The sequence below is a fragment of the Echinops telfairi genome, unplaced genomic scaffold (genome assembly GCF_000313985.2).
Source record: "Echinops telfairi isolate 266 unplaced genomic scaffold, ASM31398v2 ScPeMD7_7467;HRSCAF=8505_0, whole genome shotgun sequence".
Classification (NCBI taxonomy): domain Eukaryota; kingdom Metazoa; phylum Chordata; class Mammalia; order Afrosoricida; family Tenrecidae; genus Echinops; species Echinops telfairi.
In genome coordinates this window covers 1,993,482-2,008,699 of record NW_022111367.1, presented here as the reverse complement: position 1 = coordinate 2,008,699, position 15,218 = coordinate 1,993,482, and the positions used below count along the sequence as shown (strand labels likewise).

Genomic DNA, 15,218 nt, shown 5'->3' with positions numbered 1-15,218 from the left:
CCTCTGGTCTAGCCAGATTTGTAAGGTAGAATTGGGATCATGATAGTGGAGGGGGAAGCATTTAGGAACTAGAGGAAAGTTGTATGTTTCATTGCTGCTACACTGCACCCTGACTGGCTCGTCTCTTCCCCATGACCCTTCCATAAGGGGATGATGTCCAGTGGCCTACAGATGGGCTTTGGGTTCCCAATCTGCACTCCCCCTCATTCACAATGATAGGATTTTTTGTTCTTTGATGCCTGATACCTGATCCCATAGACACCTCATGGTCACACAGGCTGGTGTGCTTCTTTCATGTGGGCTTTGTTGCTTCTGAGCTAGATGGCTGCTTGTTTGTATTCAAGCCTTTAAGACCCCAGAACTATATCTTTTGACAGCTGGGCACCATCAGCTTTCTTCACCACATTTGCTTATGCACCCATTTGTCCTCAGCGATCATATCAGGAAGGTGAGCACACAATGATACGATTTTTTGTTCTTAGATGCCTGATCCCTGATCCCTTGGGCACCTTGTGATCACACAGGCTGGCGTGCTTCTTCCATGTGGGCCAGGACTCCAACTCTTAACCGAGGTCACTAGTGGCTATTTTCAGTAAACCACTAAGGACAGCCTACTTATTTGTGTAAGCCTGAGGGCAAAGTGCCCCTCCTTGGGTTGCCTGAGACTTGTAATCTACGTTCAACCACAGTCTTCCTGAGGGTAAATTGCCCCTACTGGGGCTTGCCAAGAAGGAGCCCAGGTGGCATAGTGGATTGTGTGGTGGCTTCTAGCCTCAAAGTCAGCAGTTTGAAACCACAAGCCCCTTCTTAGGAGACAGATGAGGCTTTCTAGTCCTGGAAAGAATTACAGTGTTGGAAACCCACAGGGGCAGTTCTGCTCTGCCCTAACGGGTTGTTATGTTTCAAAATTGACTTGAGGGACAGCGAGGTTTTCTTCTTTTTTGTTTCATTTGAGCTTGACAAGCTCTTGTCTAAGTCTGGCCACATTGCGGGTTTCACGGTGAACACAGGGAGAATCATGCAAAACACTCAAATAGTGTCTGAACTTGTATTGACACTCAAATCGGAGCTCGGGCTGCGGCTGTCGACTGCAGCCTTCCACAACCAAGGGCTTTAGAACTCAAGTCCCAGGACTGGGCCCCTTCAAAAAATTCACGGAAAGTGGAATGAAAAAATAACGATCTTTTCCCACAAACTTTTTGAAGCCCCTTGTCCAGCATTCTCTCCTCACCCTGAAGGTGGCAGTCTGTCAGTAGTAGCAATGGCTGTCCTTTCTTGAGCATCCCTGTCAGGGTCAAGGTCTGTTCTAGCAGAGGTCTGGATGGCTCCTCCCCCCACCGTCTCACAGGATGAGGTGGAAAAGCTATGGACTAGGAGACCACTCATTGCATTGGGATAAGGACCAATAAGGATTCAACAGTAAGGACCAAGGGGAAAGCAGGATCAGGACTGAGGTGAACTAATGGGGTCCCACTGCCTGACCCGTGTACAACACAATGCCTTAGCCCTAGATGGGGGCTTCCTCACATCGTGACCTGCTTTGCAACTGAAGCATACCTTGCTGATCACATCTCTGCTCCGCTCACTGTCTTGTCTTGATGATGTCTTGCGTGTGTGGCTCCATCTGTGTGGCAGTAGATCGCTTGGGAGAAACTGGTTAGTTTTTCTCGAGCGAAGAAAACCCGGTGACTTATTCGGCACCCGCTGTGTGCCAGGAACAAAGCACTTCAAAACTGTTCGTTCGGTTAACCTTCGCAGCAACGCAAGCTTACAAGTGAAGAAACGAATCGCTCTTCTTACTCCCGCCCCTGATTTCACCGGAGATGGTGGCTGAAGCCTGAGACCGGTCTTCTTGATTTCCTCTCTGTGACGGTCCTGCTACTCTGCTCAGAACCCGCTCGGACAGCCCTGAACTCACTCAGATGAAAGCCCAGGGTCATTACCATGGCCTTCAGGCCCCCGTTTGGCCTTTCTCCCAGCTACCTCTGACCTTGCCTCCTATAGTGCTCTTCCTTGGTTCTGACCATCCTGGCTGCCTTGACCTTCAGCAAATATACCAACCACACTTCTATTCAATGGTGTGAGCAAATGTTCAATAACCAACTCATTGTGGGGGCAGAGCCCTATCTGGCTTTTCTGATTTCTGGGTGTAAATATTCTTACCAAGGTCTGTTCATGCGACCCACTGGTTTCACTGAACGTGGAGGTGGGAAGGGATGGGTACAACTGGAGCCAAGACAGGTGCTCCAGCCAGCACCTCTTCCTATAGCTCTCTCCACATGCAGCCCCCCCAACAGCCCACTTCCCTCCCTTCCCATCTCACCAAACACTGTCTCCTCCAGGTCACATGCACTGACCATCCTTTCCTGGGTCCCACATCTGCCCTGTCACCCTTTATCTTCCCTCCTGAACTGCTTTGACGGCACTGACCACTCCGGAGACAGCCGGTGGATTTGTCACCGTTCTTGCCCCCCTAGATTGTCAGCTTGCTGAGCAGGTGCTGGTTTGGATCAGGGCTTCCTTCCAACAGTTTCGTTCCCTGTCCACCCCAGAAAGATCCCAGGTGACCATGATAAATGTATACATTAAGAATGACCTCAAACTCACTGCCTTTGAGTCAAGGAGTGGCTGATGGTTTTTGGTTTTTTTTTTCATTCAGCAACTTACTTTTTATTATTTTTAATTTAATTTAATTTTATATAAAAATAGCTTGATTGGGGACTCTTACAGCTCTTAGAACATTCCATACATCTGTTGTATCAAGCATATGTGTGCATATGTTGCTATCAACATGTCCAAAACATTTTCTACTTGAGCCCTTGGACCTCCTCTTTTCTTCCCTCTTCCCTCCACCTTCCCACCCTCGTGTATCCTTGATTGATTATATATTGTTATTTCTTATCTTACACTGTCTGTTGTCTCCCTTCACCCAATTGATAGCTCTTTTAGCCATTTCTCTGCATTTAAAATTTTTTTTACTGATTGCTCTAAACAGTGAAAGAAATGCACAATGTCACGATACCAAAAATACTTGGTCCATGTTCAACTATTTGAAGAGGTAGCAGATGATCAAAAAGCAAAAAGTATGAAAGAAGTCTTAGCTGCACTGAAACACTAAGTAAAAACAAGGCTCTAGTAATTGACAGAATATCAATCGAAATGTTTCAACAAACTGCAACCTTGGAAGTATTTGCTAGTTTTGCCAACAAATCTGGAAGACAGCTATCTGACAGCTGACTGAAAGAGAGCCATATTTGTGTTAATTCCAAAGGAAGGTGACAGAAAAGATATGGAAATTATTGAACAGGATCATAATATGATGGATGTAAAATTTTGCTGAAGATAATTTGGAAACAGTTATAGCAGTACCTCAACAGGGAACAGCCAGAAATTCAAGCAGAATTCAGAAAATTATGTGAAACATGGGTTATCATTGCTGATGTGAGGTTAATTTGATTGAATGCAGAGAATAACCAGAAAGTTTATTTGTTTTTTGTTGACTGTGCAAAGGCATTTGTGTAGATCATAACAAACTATAGATAATACACTTAATTGTGCTCTTATGGAACTTATACTTAGAATAAGAAACAATCTTTTAAACAAATCAGAAGGACTCTGCATGGTTTAAAATCAAGAAAGATGTACATCAAGGCTATATCTTTTCACAGAAGAACATGGCATCAGGATTGGAGGAAGGCTTGTTACCATCCTTCGGTATTTAGATGATAGAACTTTGCTTGCTGAAATCAAAGAAGACTTGAAGCACTTGCTGATGAAAATCAAAGACTACAATCCTCATTGTGGATTATAACTCAGTATAAAGTAAACCTAAACCCTCATCGTTGGAGTGGTACACAACATGATAAAAGATTTAAGTTGTCAATGGTTTCATTTTACATGGAGCCACAATCAATGCTTCTGTAAGCGGCAGTCAAGAAGACTAAGGTGTACCTGACCTCCAGTAACTCATCCTATTTGTAATCGTTTTATACTTTATATACTTTGCAAGCTGGACAATAAGTAAGAAAACCTGGAGAGTAATTGATACATTTTAATTTGGGTATTGGTGAATAATGAAATATATAAAGTAGCTTACCTTTTCTTGGAAAATTGGAGTCACTGGGAATTTGGGTGATGCAAGAAATCTATTGACCTATAGGTTGGCAGTTTAATCTCACCAAGTTGCTCCACAGAAAAGAGATCTGGAGAACTATATGAAGCAGGCACCCCTTTGTGTCCTTGGGGAGACAAGTCTCACGATTTAGTCTCGGCCTGTGCAGGTTTTTTTTCAAGTTGGGGTTTCGGTTCAACTATTGAGCAAGTTAGGAACACAGAGCAGACACTTTCAAACTTTGCTGTTTGGAGTAGTGGGAAGTTCGATCTTGGAAGTGTTTGACAACTGAGGTACCCCTGTGTTACAAGTTAGCCCCTACGCCTATGGCGATAATCTTATTTTGGAGGGAGTTCTTTCTAGGCAAATTGACAGACTGTGGGATTGTCTCCGTTTAAACTCAAAACCAAACTCAGTGCCATCCAGTTGGTTCCAATTCAAGGCGATCCTATGTCTCCACCTTCAAAAGTAATCAACTGTAGGAGTACAAGTTGATGTTCCAAAAATGGCCATTTCATCTAAGCATACTGTATAACTAGACCCACCTAGAAGATACCCTTCCTCCACAGATAGCCAGGATTGCACAGCACAGCCAGAAACATTGTGAAAGCTTCATGCTCCCACCCCCTACCTGGGTTTCAGGAGTTTTGGATATGTTAGCAGAATAGTGTAGGTTGATGGCTTCACTAGGTCTCTAGTCTAGCTACCCTGCCCAGCTGTATCGCAGTATAAAAGAGAGTCCCAGAATGCCTCTTCTCTGGAAACTTTCCTATCCAGCTCCATAACTCACTGGAAGAAGCACTGCTGGGCTATAAACCCAAGAATCTAATAAAATATTGTTTCTCAGATTGGCTACAGGTCAGTTTTTTGCTCTCTCAGCACCCATATATAGACTATCTCTTCCTCTTGAGATTGAGTAGACCACACATCATTTAAATTCTGCCTGGAAGTACAGTAATTGAGCTAAAATTTGTCTTTTGTAACTGCTGATTCGTAGTTCCAGTTCTGCCATCTGGTCCTAAATAGAGTCAGGATATGGCACTAAATGAAATATATCCACCCTTCAGATGCTTTTTGTTTTATAAAGGTTTAAAATGCTTTTTTTTTTTTTAAAGAAAAATTCCATGGTTCTCTTAAGCGCCACCGTATGCCCAATTTAAAACAAACAAACAAAGCATAACACAATAACCATTCTGATGACTAAGCTACAAGCTCTGGTGCTAGTCACTGGTTGCTGAAAAACATGTTAAAGCACATTGTTACTTTCAGAAAACAATCAGTGAAATATCTGGCTCTTCAAAACCAAAGCTTCCAGTTATTATATTATTATATCATCATCTTAAGATGAAACAAAGGACTATAGGAGACATGCCAATTAGAGTAAAAGAAACAGAATAGTTTTTATATACGAGAAGGCCAGGCTTCTAGCTTGTTTTATTAGATTTCCTCAGTCCTTTCTGACTCATAGCAATTGTATGCACCTGAGAACAAAACATCCGTCAGTCCTGTGCCATCCTCACAATTGTTATTTTGTTTGAACTCATTGTTCCAGCCACTGTGACAACCCATCTTGTTGAGGGTCTTCGTTTCTTTCATTGCCCCTTTAATTTACCTAGAATGATCTTCTTTTCAGGGATTAGTCTATTTAAAGTAAGTGAGATGTCTCACCATCCTTACCTCCAAGGAACATTCGGACTATACTTTTTCCAAGACAAATTTGTTGGTTCTTTTTGCACTTATGGTGTTGGGTCGTTTACCTGTCAGAGGACATTAGAAAGAGCCTGCCTGCTCTAGAGCCTGCCTGCCTCTATCAGTTCAAGGCCGATAATTCCAAAGGGCTGCAGATCAATGAGGCATATGCCCCTGCACCAAACAGACCAATTCAAAGCAACATCCCTACCTTGAAATTTTTATGGATGGAGGTGGCATACAGCTCCCTGTTTCTACCCACTCCCTTTATTGCTTTACCCTCCTCCCCTCCAGACCAGCTTAAAACTCACTCTCCACCATAGATAAGAGCGACTTCGTGGGTCTCCCCAATAGGGGCATGTGGAATTCACCTGAGAGTTCAGGGCTTCCATCTCTTTCTCTCCCTTACCATTCTTTCCTCTCCCTCCTGGCAACATGGATTCTCCAAGGAAGCTCAGAATAAACTTCCCCCTTTCTTTCTCTGGCCTGGCCTTGGTTTATCTATGCGGGGGACTTAAACACGGTACTTTCAATATTCTTCCCAGCACCATAATTCAAATGTATTGATTCTTTTTTGGTCTTCCTTATTCATTGTCCAACTTTAACATGCATAAGAGGTGATTGGAAATACCATGGGTTGAGTCAGATATACCTTAGTTCTCACAGTAACACCCTTTTCAACATTTTAAATAGGACTTGTGCAGATTTATTAGTGCAATGTGTTCTAATTTCTTGACTGCTGCTTCCATGAGCCTTGATTGTTGTTCCAAGCAAGATGAAATCCTTCACAACTTCACTCTTTTTACTTAAAAAAAAAAAATCTTTTTTTGGGGGGCTCATACAACTCATCATAATCCATCCATCTATCTGTGTGTCAAGCATATTTGTAAATTTGTTGCCATCATCATTCTGAAAACATTTGCTTTCTACTTGAGCCCTTGGTATCAGCTCCTCCTTTTCCCCCCTCCCTCCCTACTTCCCTCTCCCTCATGAACCCTTGATAATTTATAAATTATTATAATTTTGTCATGTCTTACACTGTCCAACGTCTCCCTTCACCCACTTTTTTGTTGTCCGTCCCCCAGGGAGGGGGTTATATGTAGATCCTTGTAATCGATTCCCCCTTTCTGTTCCACCTCCCCTCCACCCTCTCAGTATTGCTACTCTCACCACTGGTCCTGAAGTGTTCATCTGTCTTGTATTCCCTGTTACTGAAGACAAAGTGAGTGCATAAGCAAATGTGATGAAGAAGCTGATGGTGCCCATATATCAAAAGATAGAGCATCTGGGGTCTTAAAGGCTTGAAGGTAAACAAGCAGCCATCTAGCTGAGAAGCAACAAAGCCCACATGGAAACACACCAATCTGTGTGATCATGATGTGTCAAAGGGATCAGGTATCAGGCATCAAAGAACAAAGGGGGAGTGGGGAGGGAGGGGGAAAATGATGAGCTGATATTAAGGGCTAAAGTACAAAGGAAATGTTTTGAGAATGATGATGGCAACAAATGTGTAAATGGGCTTAACACAATGGATGTATGTATAGATTGTGAAAAGAATTGTACGAGCCCCCAATAAAATGATTTAAAAAACAATAACTTACAAGCCAATGAACCACTTGGAAGTGTTTTGTTCTCTTGTACATAGAGTAGTGGTGAGTTGGAAATGACTCCGTGACATCTAATAACTCAGAAACAACAACTTCTGATTCTGGCTGAACTTCTGGCAGATCTCTGTCATTGTATTGCACCAACTGCTGTTGGATGATCTTCAACAAAATTTTACCTTCATGTGATATTAATAATACTGTTCTATAATTTAAGCATTCTGTTGGGTTACCTTTCTTTGGAATAGGTACAAATAAGGATCTCTTAATATCAGTTGGCCAAGTAGCTGTCTTCCAAATTTCATGGCCTAGGCAAATGAGTGTTTCCAGTGCTTCATCAGCTTATTGAAACATTTCAGTCTGTGTCCCTCCATCTCTGGACCCTTGTTTTTGGCTAAAATACTTTGTGTGCACTTTGGACTTCTTCCTCCAGTACCATTGGTTCTTGCTCATGTGCTACCTCTTGAATTGGCTGATACTCCACTAGTTCTTATTAGTAGTACAATTGTTCTGCGTATTCTTTCCATCTTCGTTTGATGTTTCCTTCATCATTTTCAGCTGCTGAGACTGAGCTTCTCCGCCGTCTCTTCCTACATATTTAGTTAAATTGATTTCTGAGTTTCCCATCTGATATTTGCAACGAAGAAGTCATTGGCTTAGTAGAATTCTTTGATGTGATCTCCAGCTTAGTTTCTTTCACCAAGGCCACACTTTCTAACTTTTGCTTGTTCTTTGTTTCTAACTTTGCATACAATTGTGAATAATTATCAGTGCATCTTGATTGCGTGTTTGATCAATTTCAGACTGAAGCTATTAGTAACATTCTTCAGTTTGTACTGCACTAGCTTTAGTGGTTTAAATTTATGGTTCGTCCTTAAATTTGAATAATTGTCTTTATTGGATTTCCTTGTGTGGGGATACATAGTATCCTATCACAGACAGTATTGTACTTCAAGATGTGTCGTAAAATATCCCTTTTGCCTATGAATCCTGTACCATTCATGTTGGACCTTATTCTCAGCATAGTAAACCATATTACTGCCTGATTCAAGATACCAGTCCATTTCAGCTCATATCATTTTTGATGGCTTTAATTTTTCCTAGTTTCACTTTGTACATTCCAAATTCCAATGTTTGCTTATATTTCTTCCCATTTTGAGTTGTAGCCCATCAGCAAATGAATTTCCCATAGGCTTTACTTCATCTGTGTTATATTCGACTCTACTTTGAGAAGCAGCTGTTCCTTAATCATATTTGGAGAGCTTCCTGACCTATGAAACTCATCTTTTGGCACTGTATCTTACAATGCCTGGCAGTGTCTTCTAGCTAGAGGTAATATAATACATATAGGGGTTTTTTTTTTGGGTCAAGAAAACAGGTAGTCTTCCTCTAGAAAGATAGTTTCAGAGAATTTTAATGCAGCTTTCAATTTTCCCCTAAATCATAGCTCTATGTGCATGCAACTCTTTATTCAACTAAAGGTTTATTTTAGTCTTCGTGTGCTATATATTGCCAATATTTTTTTCAAGAAGCGGTTAGTAGAAAAAGCTGGAATGATAACTTTTAAGGTGATACATGAATAGGGCACAGATCTCAGTTTGTTACTATTTATAAGTAGTTCTCCCTGTAGCCCCTCTTCTTTTTCCTAAGGTTAAGAATGTAAAAGAGAGACATTGGACAGAATAATTGAAGGTAGTTTTTATTCATCTCTTAAAGGGCATTTTTACCTTTTTCTTGACTAAAATATCATTTGCCTAAAAAAATTTTAAAACCTAGGTTAAAAACTTTAAAAATAATAATCAGAATTACATTAAAGTTTTCTTCTTTGTTCTTTTAGCTCCACAATGAAGAGGATAATCCAGAATCATCTGCTATAGAGCAGCCATCAACTTCAAACGCAGCACCACAAACAGTACAGATTGCTCCTTCAACACCTGTGGTTGATACTGACTCTTCACCTCCACCTTACAGTAGTATTACTGTGGAAGTACCTTCAACTTCAGGTATTTTTGTTTACATTTTAAGCAAGTAGCAATATTTCTAAGGATTGAGTTTTTAACCATTATTACTTTGTATAAATATCAAATCTTTTAATGACCTCCTTTAGTTTTATGCTTTAAAAAATTTCCCAAGGTTAGTTAATATAATATTTATTTCATATATCACTGGCCTCATTTTTAAATTTAATTTAAAAGTAGAGCTGTTTAAACTCTTTGTTTATTAAGACTTCTTAAAGACAAAATGCCATATAACTGCTTTTGGAAGATAGATACACATATAAACATAAACATGAACACATAATGTGTTTACCTACTTATATTAAGGTTTGTGTATTTACTTACATAGCCATAAAATAAGGTGATATTGACAGTGTAAGTGAGAATGTGGTGACTATAGTGTAGTAATTAAGTATTGGTGGAGTTGAAGGGTGAATATTACATTATTCCATATGTTAGTAATCTTTGGACACACCCTAGTTGCTATTGTTCCTCTTAATCTTTCAGCCTATTTTAATGAACTACCCTCTTCTCTCAAATATTAACTGAGTAATTATATAGTATTTCAAATATGATTTTTATGCAACTATGAATAGTTTCTTTAAATATTTTATATATTCATTATATAATATAATGAAATTATTCATAGTGGTATAAAATTTATTTTAAAATTAGTTACTGAGACTAATATTAACATAAAAACCTTTCAAAGGGTATTTTATCTTCCTAATTCTTATTCTAAATTAATGATGTTTACTGCTCTCAAAACTCATGCCAGTTTTTGTGGTTATCATTGTTTTCATGCCCAATTTCATCTAGACCATGTGAAATATGTAAAAACATCTATCGTTTCTTCTACTAAACTAGTTAACCTTTATTTTTTTCATGACCTTTAAAAAAATAGGTATTGCCTAAAAGTCATCCTCTCATGTTTTTTCAATAATCAAGTGATTACATGAACTTTGTTTGTATACGTTTATTTGAACATTATGATTGACCTATATAGTCTTTTTTCTAGTACATATGGTGGAAATTGGTAATGCATTTCTTTTTTAAACAAGCAGACTATACTTAGTAATATATTTCTGAAGGTCCCATAAGGGGAAAAAATGTGGTGGTGGTGGTGGTGGTGTAGACAGGACAGACTATTGGAAGGTTTGATAAGTTGTTTGATATTGAATGCAAAAATTATCTGAAATATAAACTACCTAGTATTCAACTAAAATTCTTAAAGAAATAATTTTAAAAACCTGAAAAGGGAAAATGCTTCACAAAAAGAAAATATAGTGCACTAGGTTCAATAAAATGAAACTTCTCCCATCGACTTGTTATGACTCAAAGTGATCCCAAAGGAGAGAGTACAACTGTCCCTGGAGGTTTCTGAGACTAATTCTTTATGGGAGTAGGAAGTCATCCTTCTCTTATGGAGTGGTTGGTGATTTTGAACTGCTGACCTTGTGGTTAGCTGCATAGTCTTTCTGTACCTTCTCTATTATTTGTTATTTTCTTTGAATTGGGCTGTCATTGTAATTGTTTTGATTTGCATCTCTCGGATGGCTAGTGATTGTGAATATTTTTTCATTTGTTTGTTAGCTATTTGGATGTCATTTTTAGTGAGCTATTTGTTTATGCCTTGCGCCCATTTATTAATTGGATTTTTTTGACATATGTAGATAATTGATTTTAGAGAGTAGTCCTTTGTCCAATGTGTCATTGCTAAAGATTTTCCCCTCAGTTTGTGGGCTGTTTTTATTCATCTGATGAAGTCTTTTGGTTCTTTAATTGTCTATTTTTAGTAGGTCCCAGTCATTTATTTTGTGTTCTGTGTGTATTTCCTTCATTATATGTGATAGTACCAACATGTGGGTGATGATTAATTAGGTTGAAGTTTGATTGGAGGGCAGAGATAAATGGCTCTGCAAGGCCCACCCCCATCTCTCTTGTTTCCCGGTGCTCCCCCCAGCATGCTGCTGCTTTAGCTAGTGTTCTCTGCCTCAACTTGTGTGCTACAGTACCTGTGGGCCAAGCCACCCACTGGATCCTGTTACTAGAGCTTGAGGCTCCTCCGAGATCTACTTTGCCATGCTGCCGGTGTGTGCATCGCTTGAGATTGAGACTGGTGGATCTTGTTGCCCTGCTTGAATTCAGATCCCATCAGTGCCTGCCTCACTAAGCTCCTGAGCTACTGACTATTGCTGACCTACCCTGCTGTCTGCTGCCTGTAGGCAGTCTCTGCCTGCCTCGCCTGAGGGAAGACTCTACTGTCTGCCTCCTTGAACCTTGGACCTGACAGCCTGTGAGTTGAAGGACTTCCAGTATATTAATTGTTCCACGAAAGTGAGTCGAACTGAGCCCTCTGTACTGCTGTGTGGATTTATTAGCTGTTACATTCCTTCTCGCTATGTAAACCTATTCTCTCTATATAAAATTTATATATATAAAATCATAAGTATACTGATTTTGTTTCTCTAGAGAACCCTGCCTGACACATTATATTTGATAGTATGTAAATGGCCTGCAACCTACCCTTTAAGTTTGTCCTTATTTTTTCATCAATAATTTTTCAAAAACAATTTAGTGGTTTAAATGTACTAAATATATTAAAGAATTATGCAGTAATTACCACAATCAATTTTAGAACACTTTCTTTATTAAATCTCCTCACTCCCCCATAATTTCCCTTGCCTTAGCCCTAAGGAACCCTTCATCTAGTTACTTTTTCTTTAGATTTAGGTATTGTGGTGTTCATATAAATAAAATGATACAAAAGTGCCAACAACAATAACAAAATAAAGCACAAAAATCTTGATGCAAGAGAAAGCATAAGAAATAGAAATTAGAAGAAATTTAAAAATGGGTCAGAAGGAAAAGATGATAATATATTAAATCTACAGTAATCCACCTTCTAACACACTCTGTCTGAGGGCAAGACTATTCACATCCCTGGACAAAAATCTGAAGGAGTTCAGTGGTGGCTTAATCCAAGTGGGGTCTCTGGAAACGCATTTTGGGCATTCCCTTTATCCATAGTCTTCTGACAACTGGGTATTCAGAATTATTTAAATTTGAATACCGTTCCTTCCTCTAATCTTGGAGTTTATTATTTACACTCCTTGTATCACATAGACTGGTGTCCTTTTTCCATGTGGACTTACCTAACACTTTAAATAGAGAAGCCTTTAAATTGGGGCTTTCATGTAATTCTAGCCCCAATCTAAGAATAATTAGTTCTTCTGAAATGGCCCTGCTTGATGCACATTCTCATGAAGAGGTCACTGAAGATATGGTGCTATAGCAAAATGTGTTAAAGAAACTAGATGGTGCTTGTCTATCAGAAAGAATAATATCTGGGATCTTAAAGGCATGTTTTCAAATAGCCATTGAAATGAGGTGTTAACTACGTCCATATGGAAGAAGTACACCAGCCTGAGTGATCCAAGGATTATAAGTAATATAATACAAATGTAAAGGAGGGAATGGTATCAGTGCATAAATTGTGAACACCTGGTTTGCAGAAGGGCATGGATGACAATGGAAGCCTAGAATCCATTTGCAGGCTCTACACAGGGATGAAGCCTGTGCGGAATCCCATCAGATCATAGTTGAGGATGTGAATAGCCCTGTTGTCAGACAGAGCATTGTAGAATCAATTATAGCAGATGTAGTTAGGTCAACATAGAATGCCATGTCATTTGATTTCCCTTTGACCATTTAAAAAATGTTTCAGTTAATATACATGCATTAAGCTAGAGAAGCCCCTCTGACCATGGTCCAGGGATGTGAATAGCCTTGTTGCCATACAGAAGGCAGTGGAAAGTGAATTGTTGTAGATATAGTTAGGTTAAAATTTATCACCCTATTATTTGATCTCCCTTATGATCCATTAAAATTGTTTCTAGTTTTTAATATTTTATGGTTTTAATCTTTTTATCTGTTTTACTTTGTTATTATTAATTAAAATATATATTTTTCTGTATATGAAATCCAGAATATAGGTAAATCTGTAGAGATAGTAACTGGATTAATGGTTCCTTGAGAGAATGGCAGAAGAGTTTGGGGGGAAATGGATGTCTTCTTTGATCCTCATGAGGTCAATATATTGAGCGGGGGTACATTGTAAGAACTAATGTTTCTTAGATTATGGCTTACACTTCAGTGTGAGCTCAAAATCCATTCATATATTTAAAGTTTATATATCTATATATCCCTCATCTACTTTAGAGGCTGCATTATCAACTTGTTGAGAAATAATTTAACCCCCATGAGACATTTGTTAATTCTAATAATAGTATAATTAACTAGCCAATGGTATATAATTTAAAACACTATAGAGAAAAGGAAAATATACATATATAGGAATGCTTTTTAATCTAAAATACATGGGATATTAATAAACTTATACAGATTATAAATTCACTGTCAGCAGGGCTCCTAAAGCACTATGTAGGTGTAGGAAAATAGCAAGAGAAAAATAGTAAAAGGGGGATTCTTTTAACGTACAGCACTTATACTTAAGTAAAGACCAACTAAGTTTGCTTAGGACAGTTGCTGAAACTGACAATTGAATCCAGAAAATAAAAAGAGAAATAAATATAAATTTATTAGGTTTAGTTTTCCAAACCTAGTAAATAGAAAGTATGGTTTCTCTTTGTTACATGAAACTAGGGGGCAAGTGGTATACTGAAAATTAGGGGGGAAAATTACACTTTTTTTTGAAACATAATGTTTATTCTAAGAAAAATTACACTTTAAATGCTACCAGTTTGGAGTCAAATACCCCCACCTCCCTTGAAGTCTTTGCTGATGAAGATAAAGGATTGCAGCCTTCAGTATGCCGTATATACCTCAATTTCAAGAAGACTAAACTCCTTACAATTGGATAAATAAGTATCATGAGAAATGGAGAAAAGATTGAAGTTGTCAAGGATTTTTTTTTTTCTTGGTTGGATTCACAATCAGTGCTCGTGGAAGCACCAGTCAGGAGATCAAAAGATGAATTACATTGAGTAAATCTACAGAAGACCTCTTAAGAGTGTTGAAATGGGGGGAAAAAAGTGTTGAAATGCACTAGGTTACTTTTGAAGACTAAGGTGTTCCTGGTGCAAGCTATGGTATTTTCAGTTGTCGCATATGCATGTGAAAGTTGGACATTGCATAGGAAAGACTGAAGAAGAATGGATGCATTTGAATTGTGGTGAAGATGAAGAATGTTGAAAGTACCAAGGGCTACTGAAAGAACAAATCTGCCTCTGAAGAAGTATGGCCAGAGTACTCAAAGAGGCAAGGATGGTAAGACTTCTTTCTTATGTACTCTGGACTTGTAAGGAGAAACCAGTCCCTGGAAAAAGACTTACTGTTTGGTAAAGTAGAGGGCCAGTGAACAAGAGAAAGGCCCTCTTTAAATGGATTGACATAGTGCCTGGGACAATGGGGTCATGCATAGGAACAAATGGGAAGATGGTGCAGGACCAGGCAGTGATTCATTCTGTTGTGCATAGGGTTGCTAGGGGTTGGTGCCAACTCAGTAGCACCTAATTTAACACACCACTTACACCTGGTTCTACAATTTAATAGTTGTGTGTTGCTGGGGCAGTCACTTAACTTTTCTTTAAAAAAAAATTGTGAATCAGGTTGTGGTTTACATTTCACATCATCAGTTTTGTACTCAGCAGTTTAAAGTATTTATCAACACTTCCCCCTCCCCCCACCAATAGTTTACATACTACGCCTGCTTCACTTTTCGCTCTTGTGGATTACTGTTGTCCCCTTAGGTAAATTCTCATATATTCCAGCTTTTCTGAAGCCATTTGGACTAGG

The 15,218-nt window shown here is 39.0% G+C and overlaps 1 protein-coding gene across 2 annotated transcripts in view; it reads left to right on the top strand.

Moving 5' to 3' along the window:
- NDFIP2 (Nedd4 family interacting protein 2) overlaps positions 1-15,218 on the top strand; it is an 82,058-nt gene that overhangs the window by 21,870 nt on the left and 44,970 nt on the right. For both annotated transcript variants that reach the window (XM_004704380.2, XM_045283787.1), the window contains exon 2: positions 9,242-9,407. In XM_004704380.2, coding sequence (XP_004704437.2) covers positions 9,242-9,407 — 166 coding nt within the window. The remainder of the gene's footprint in view (positions 1-9,241; positions 9,408-15,218) is intronic.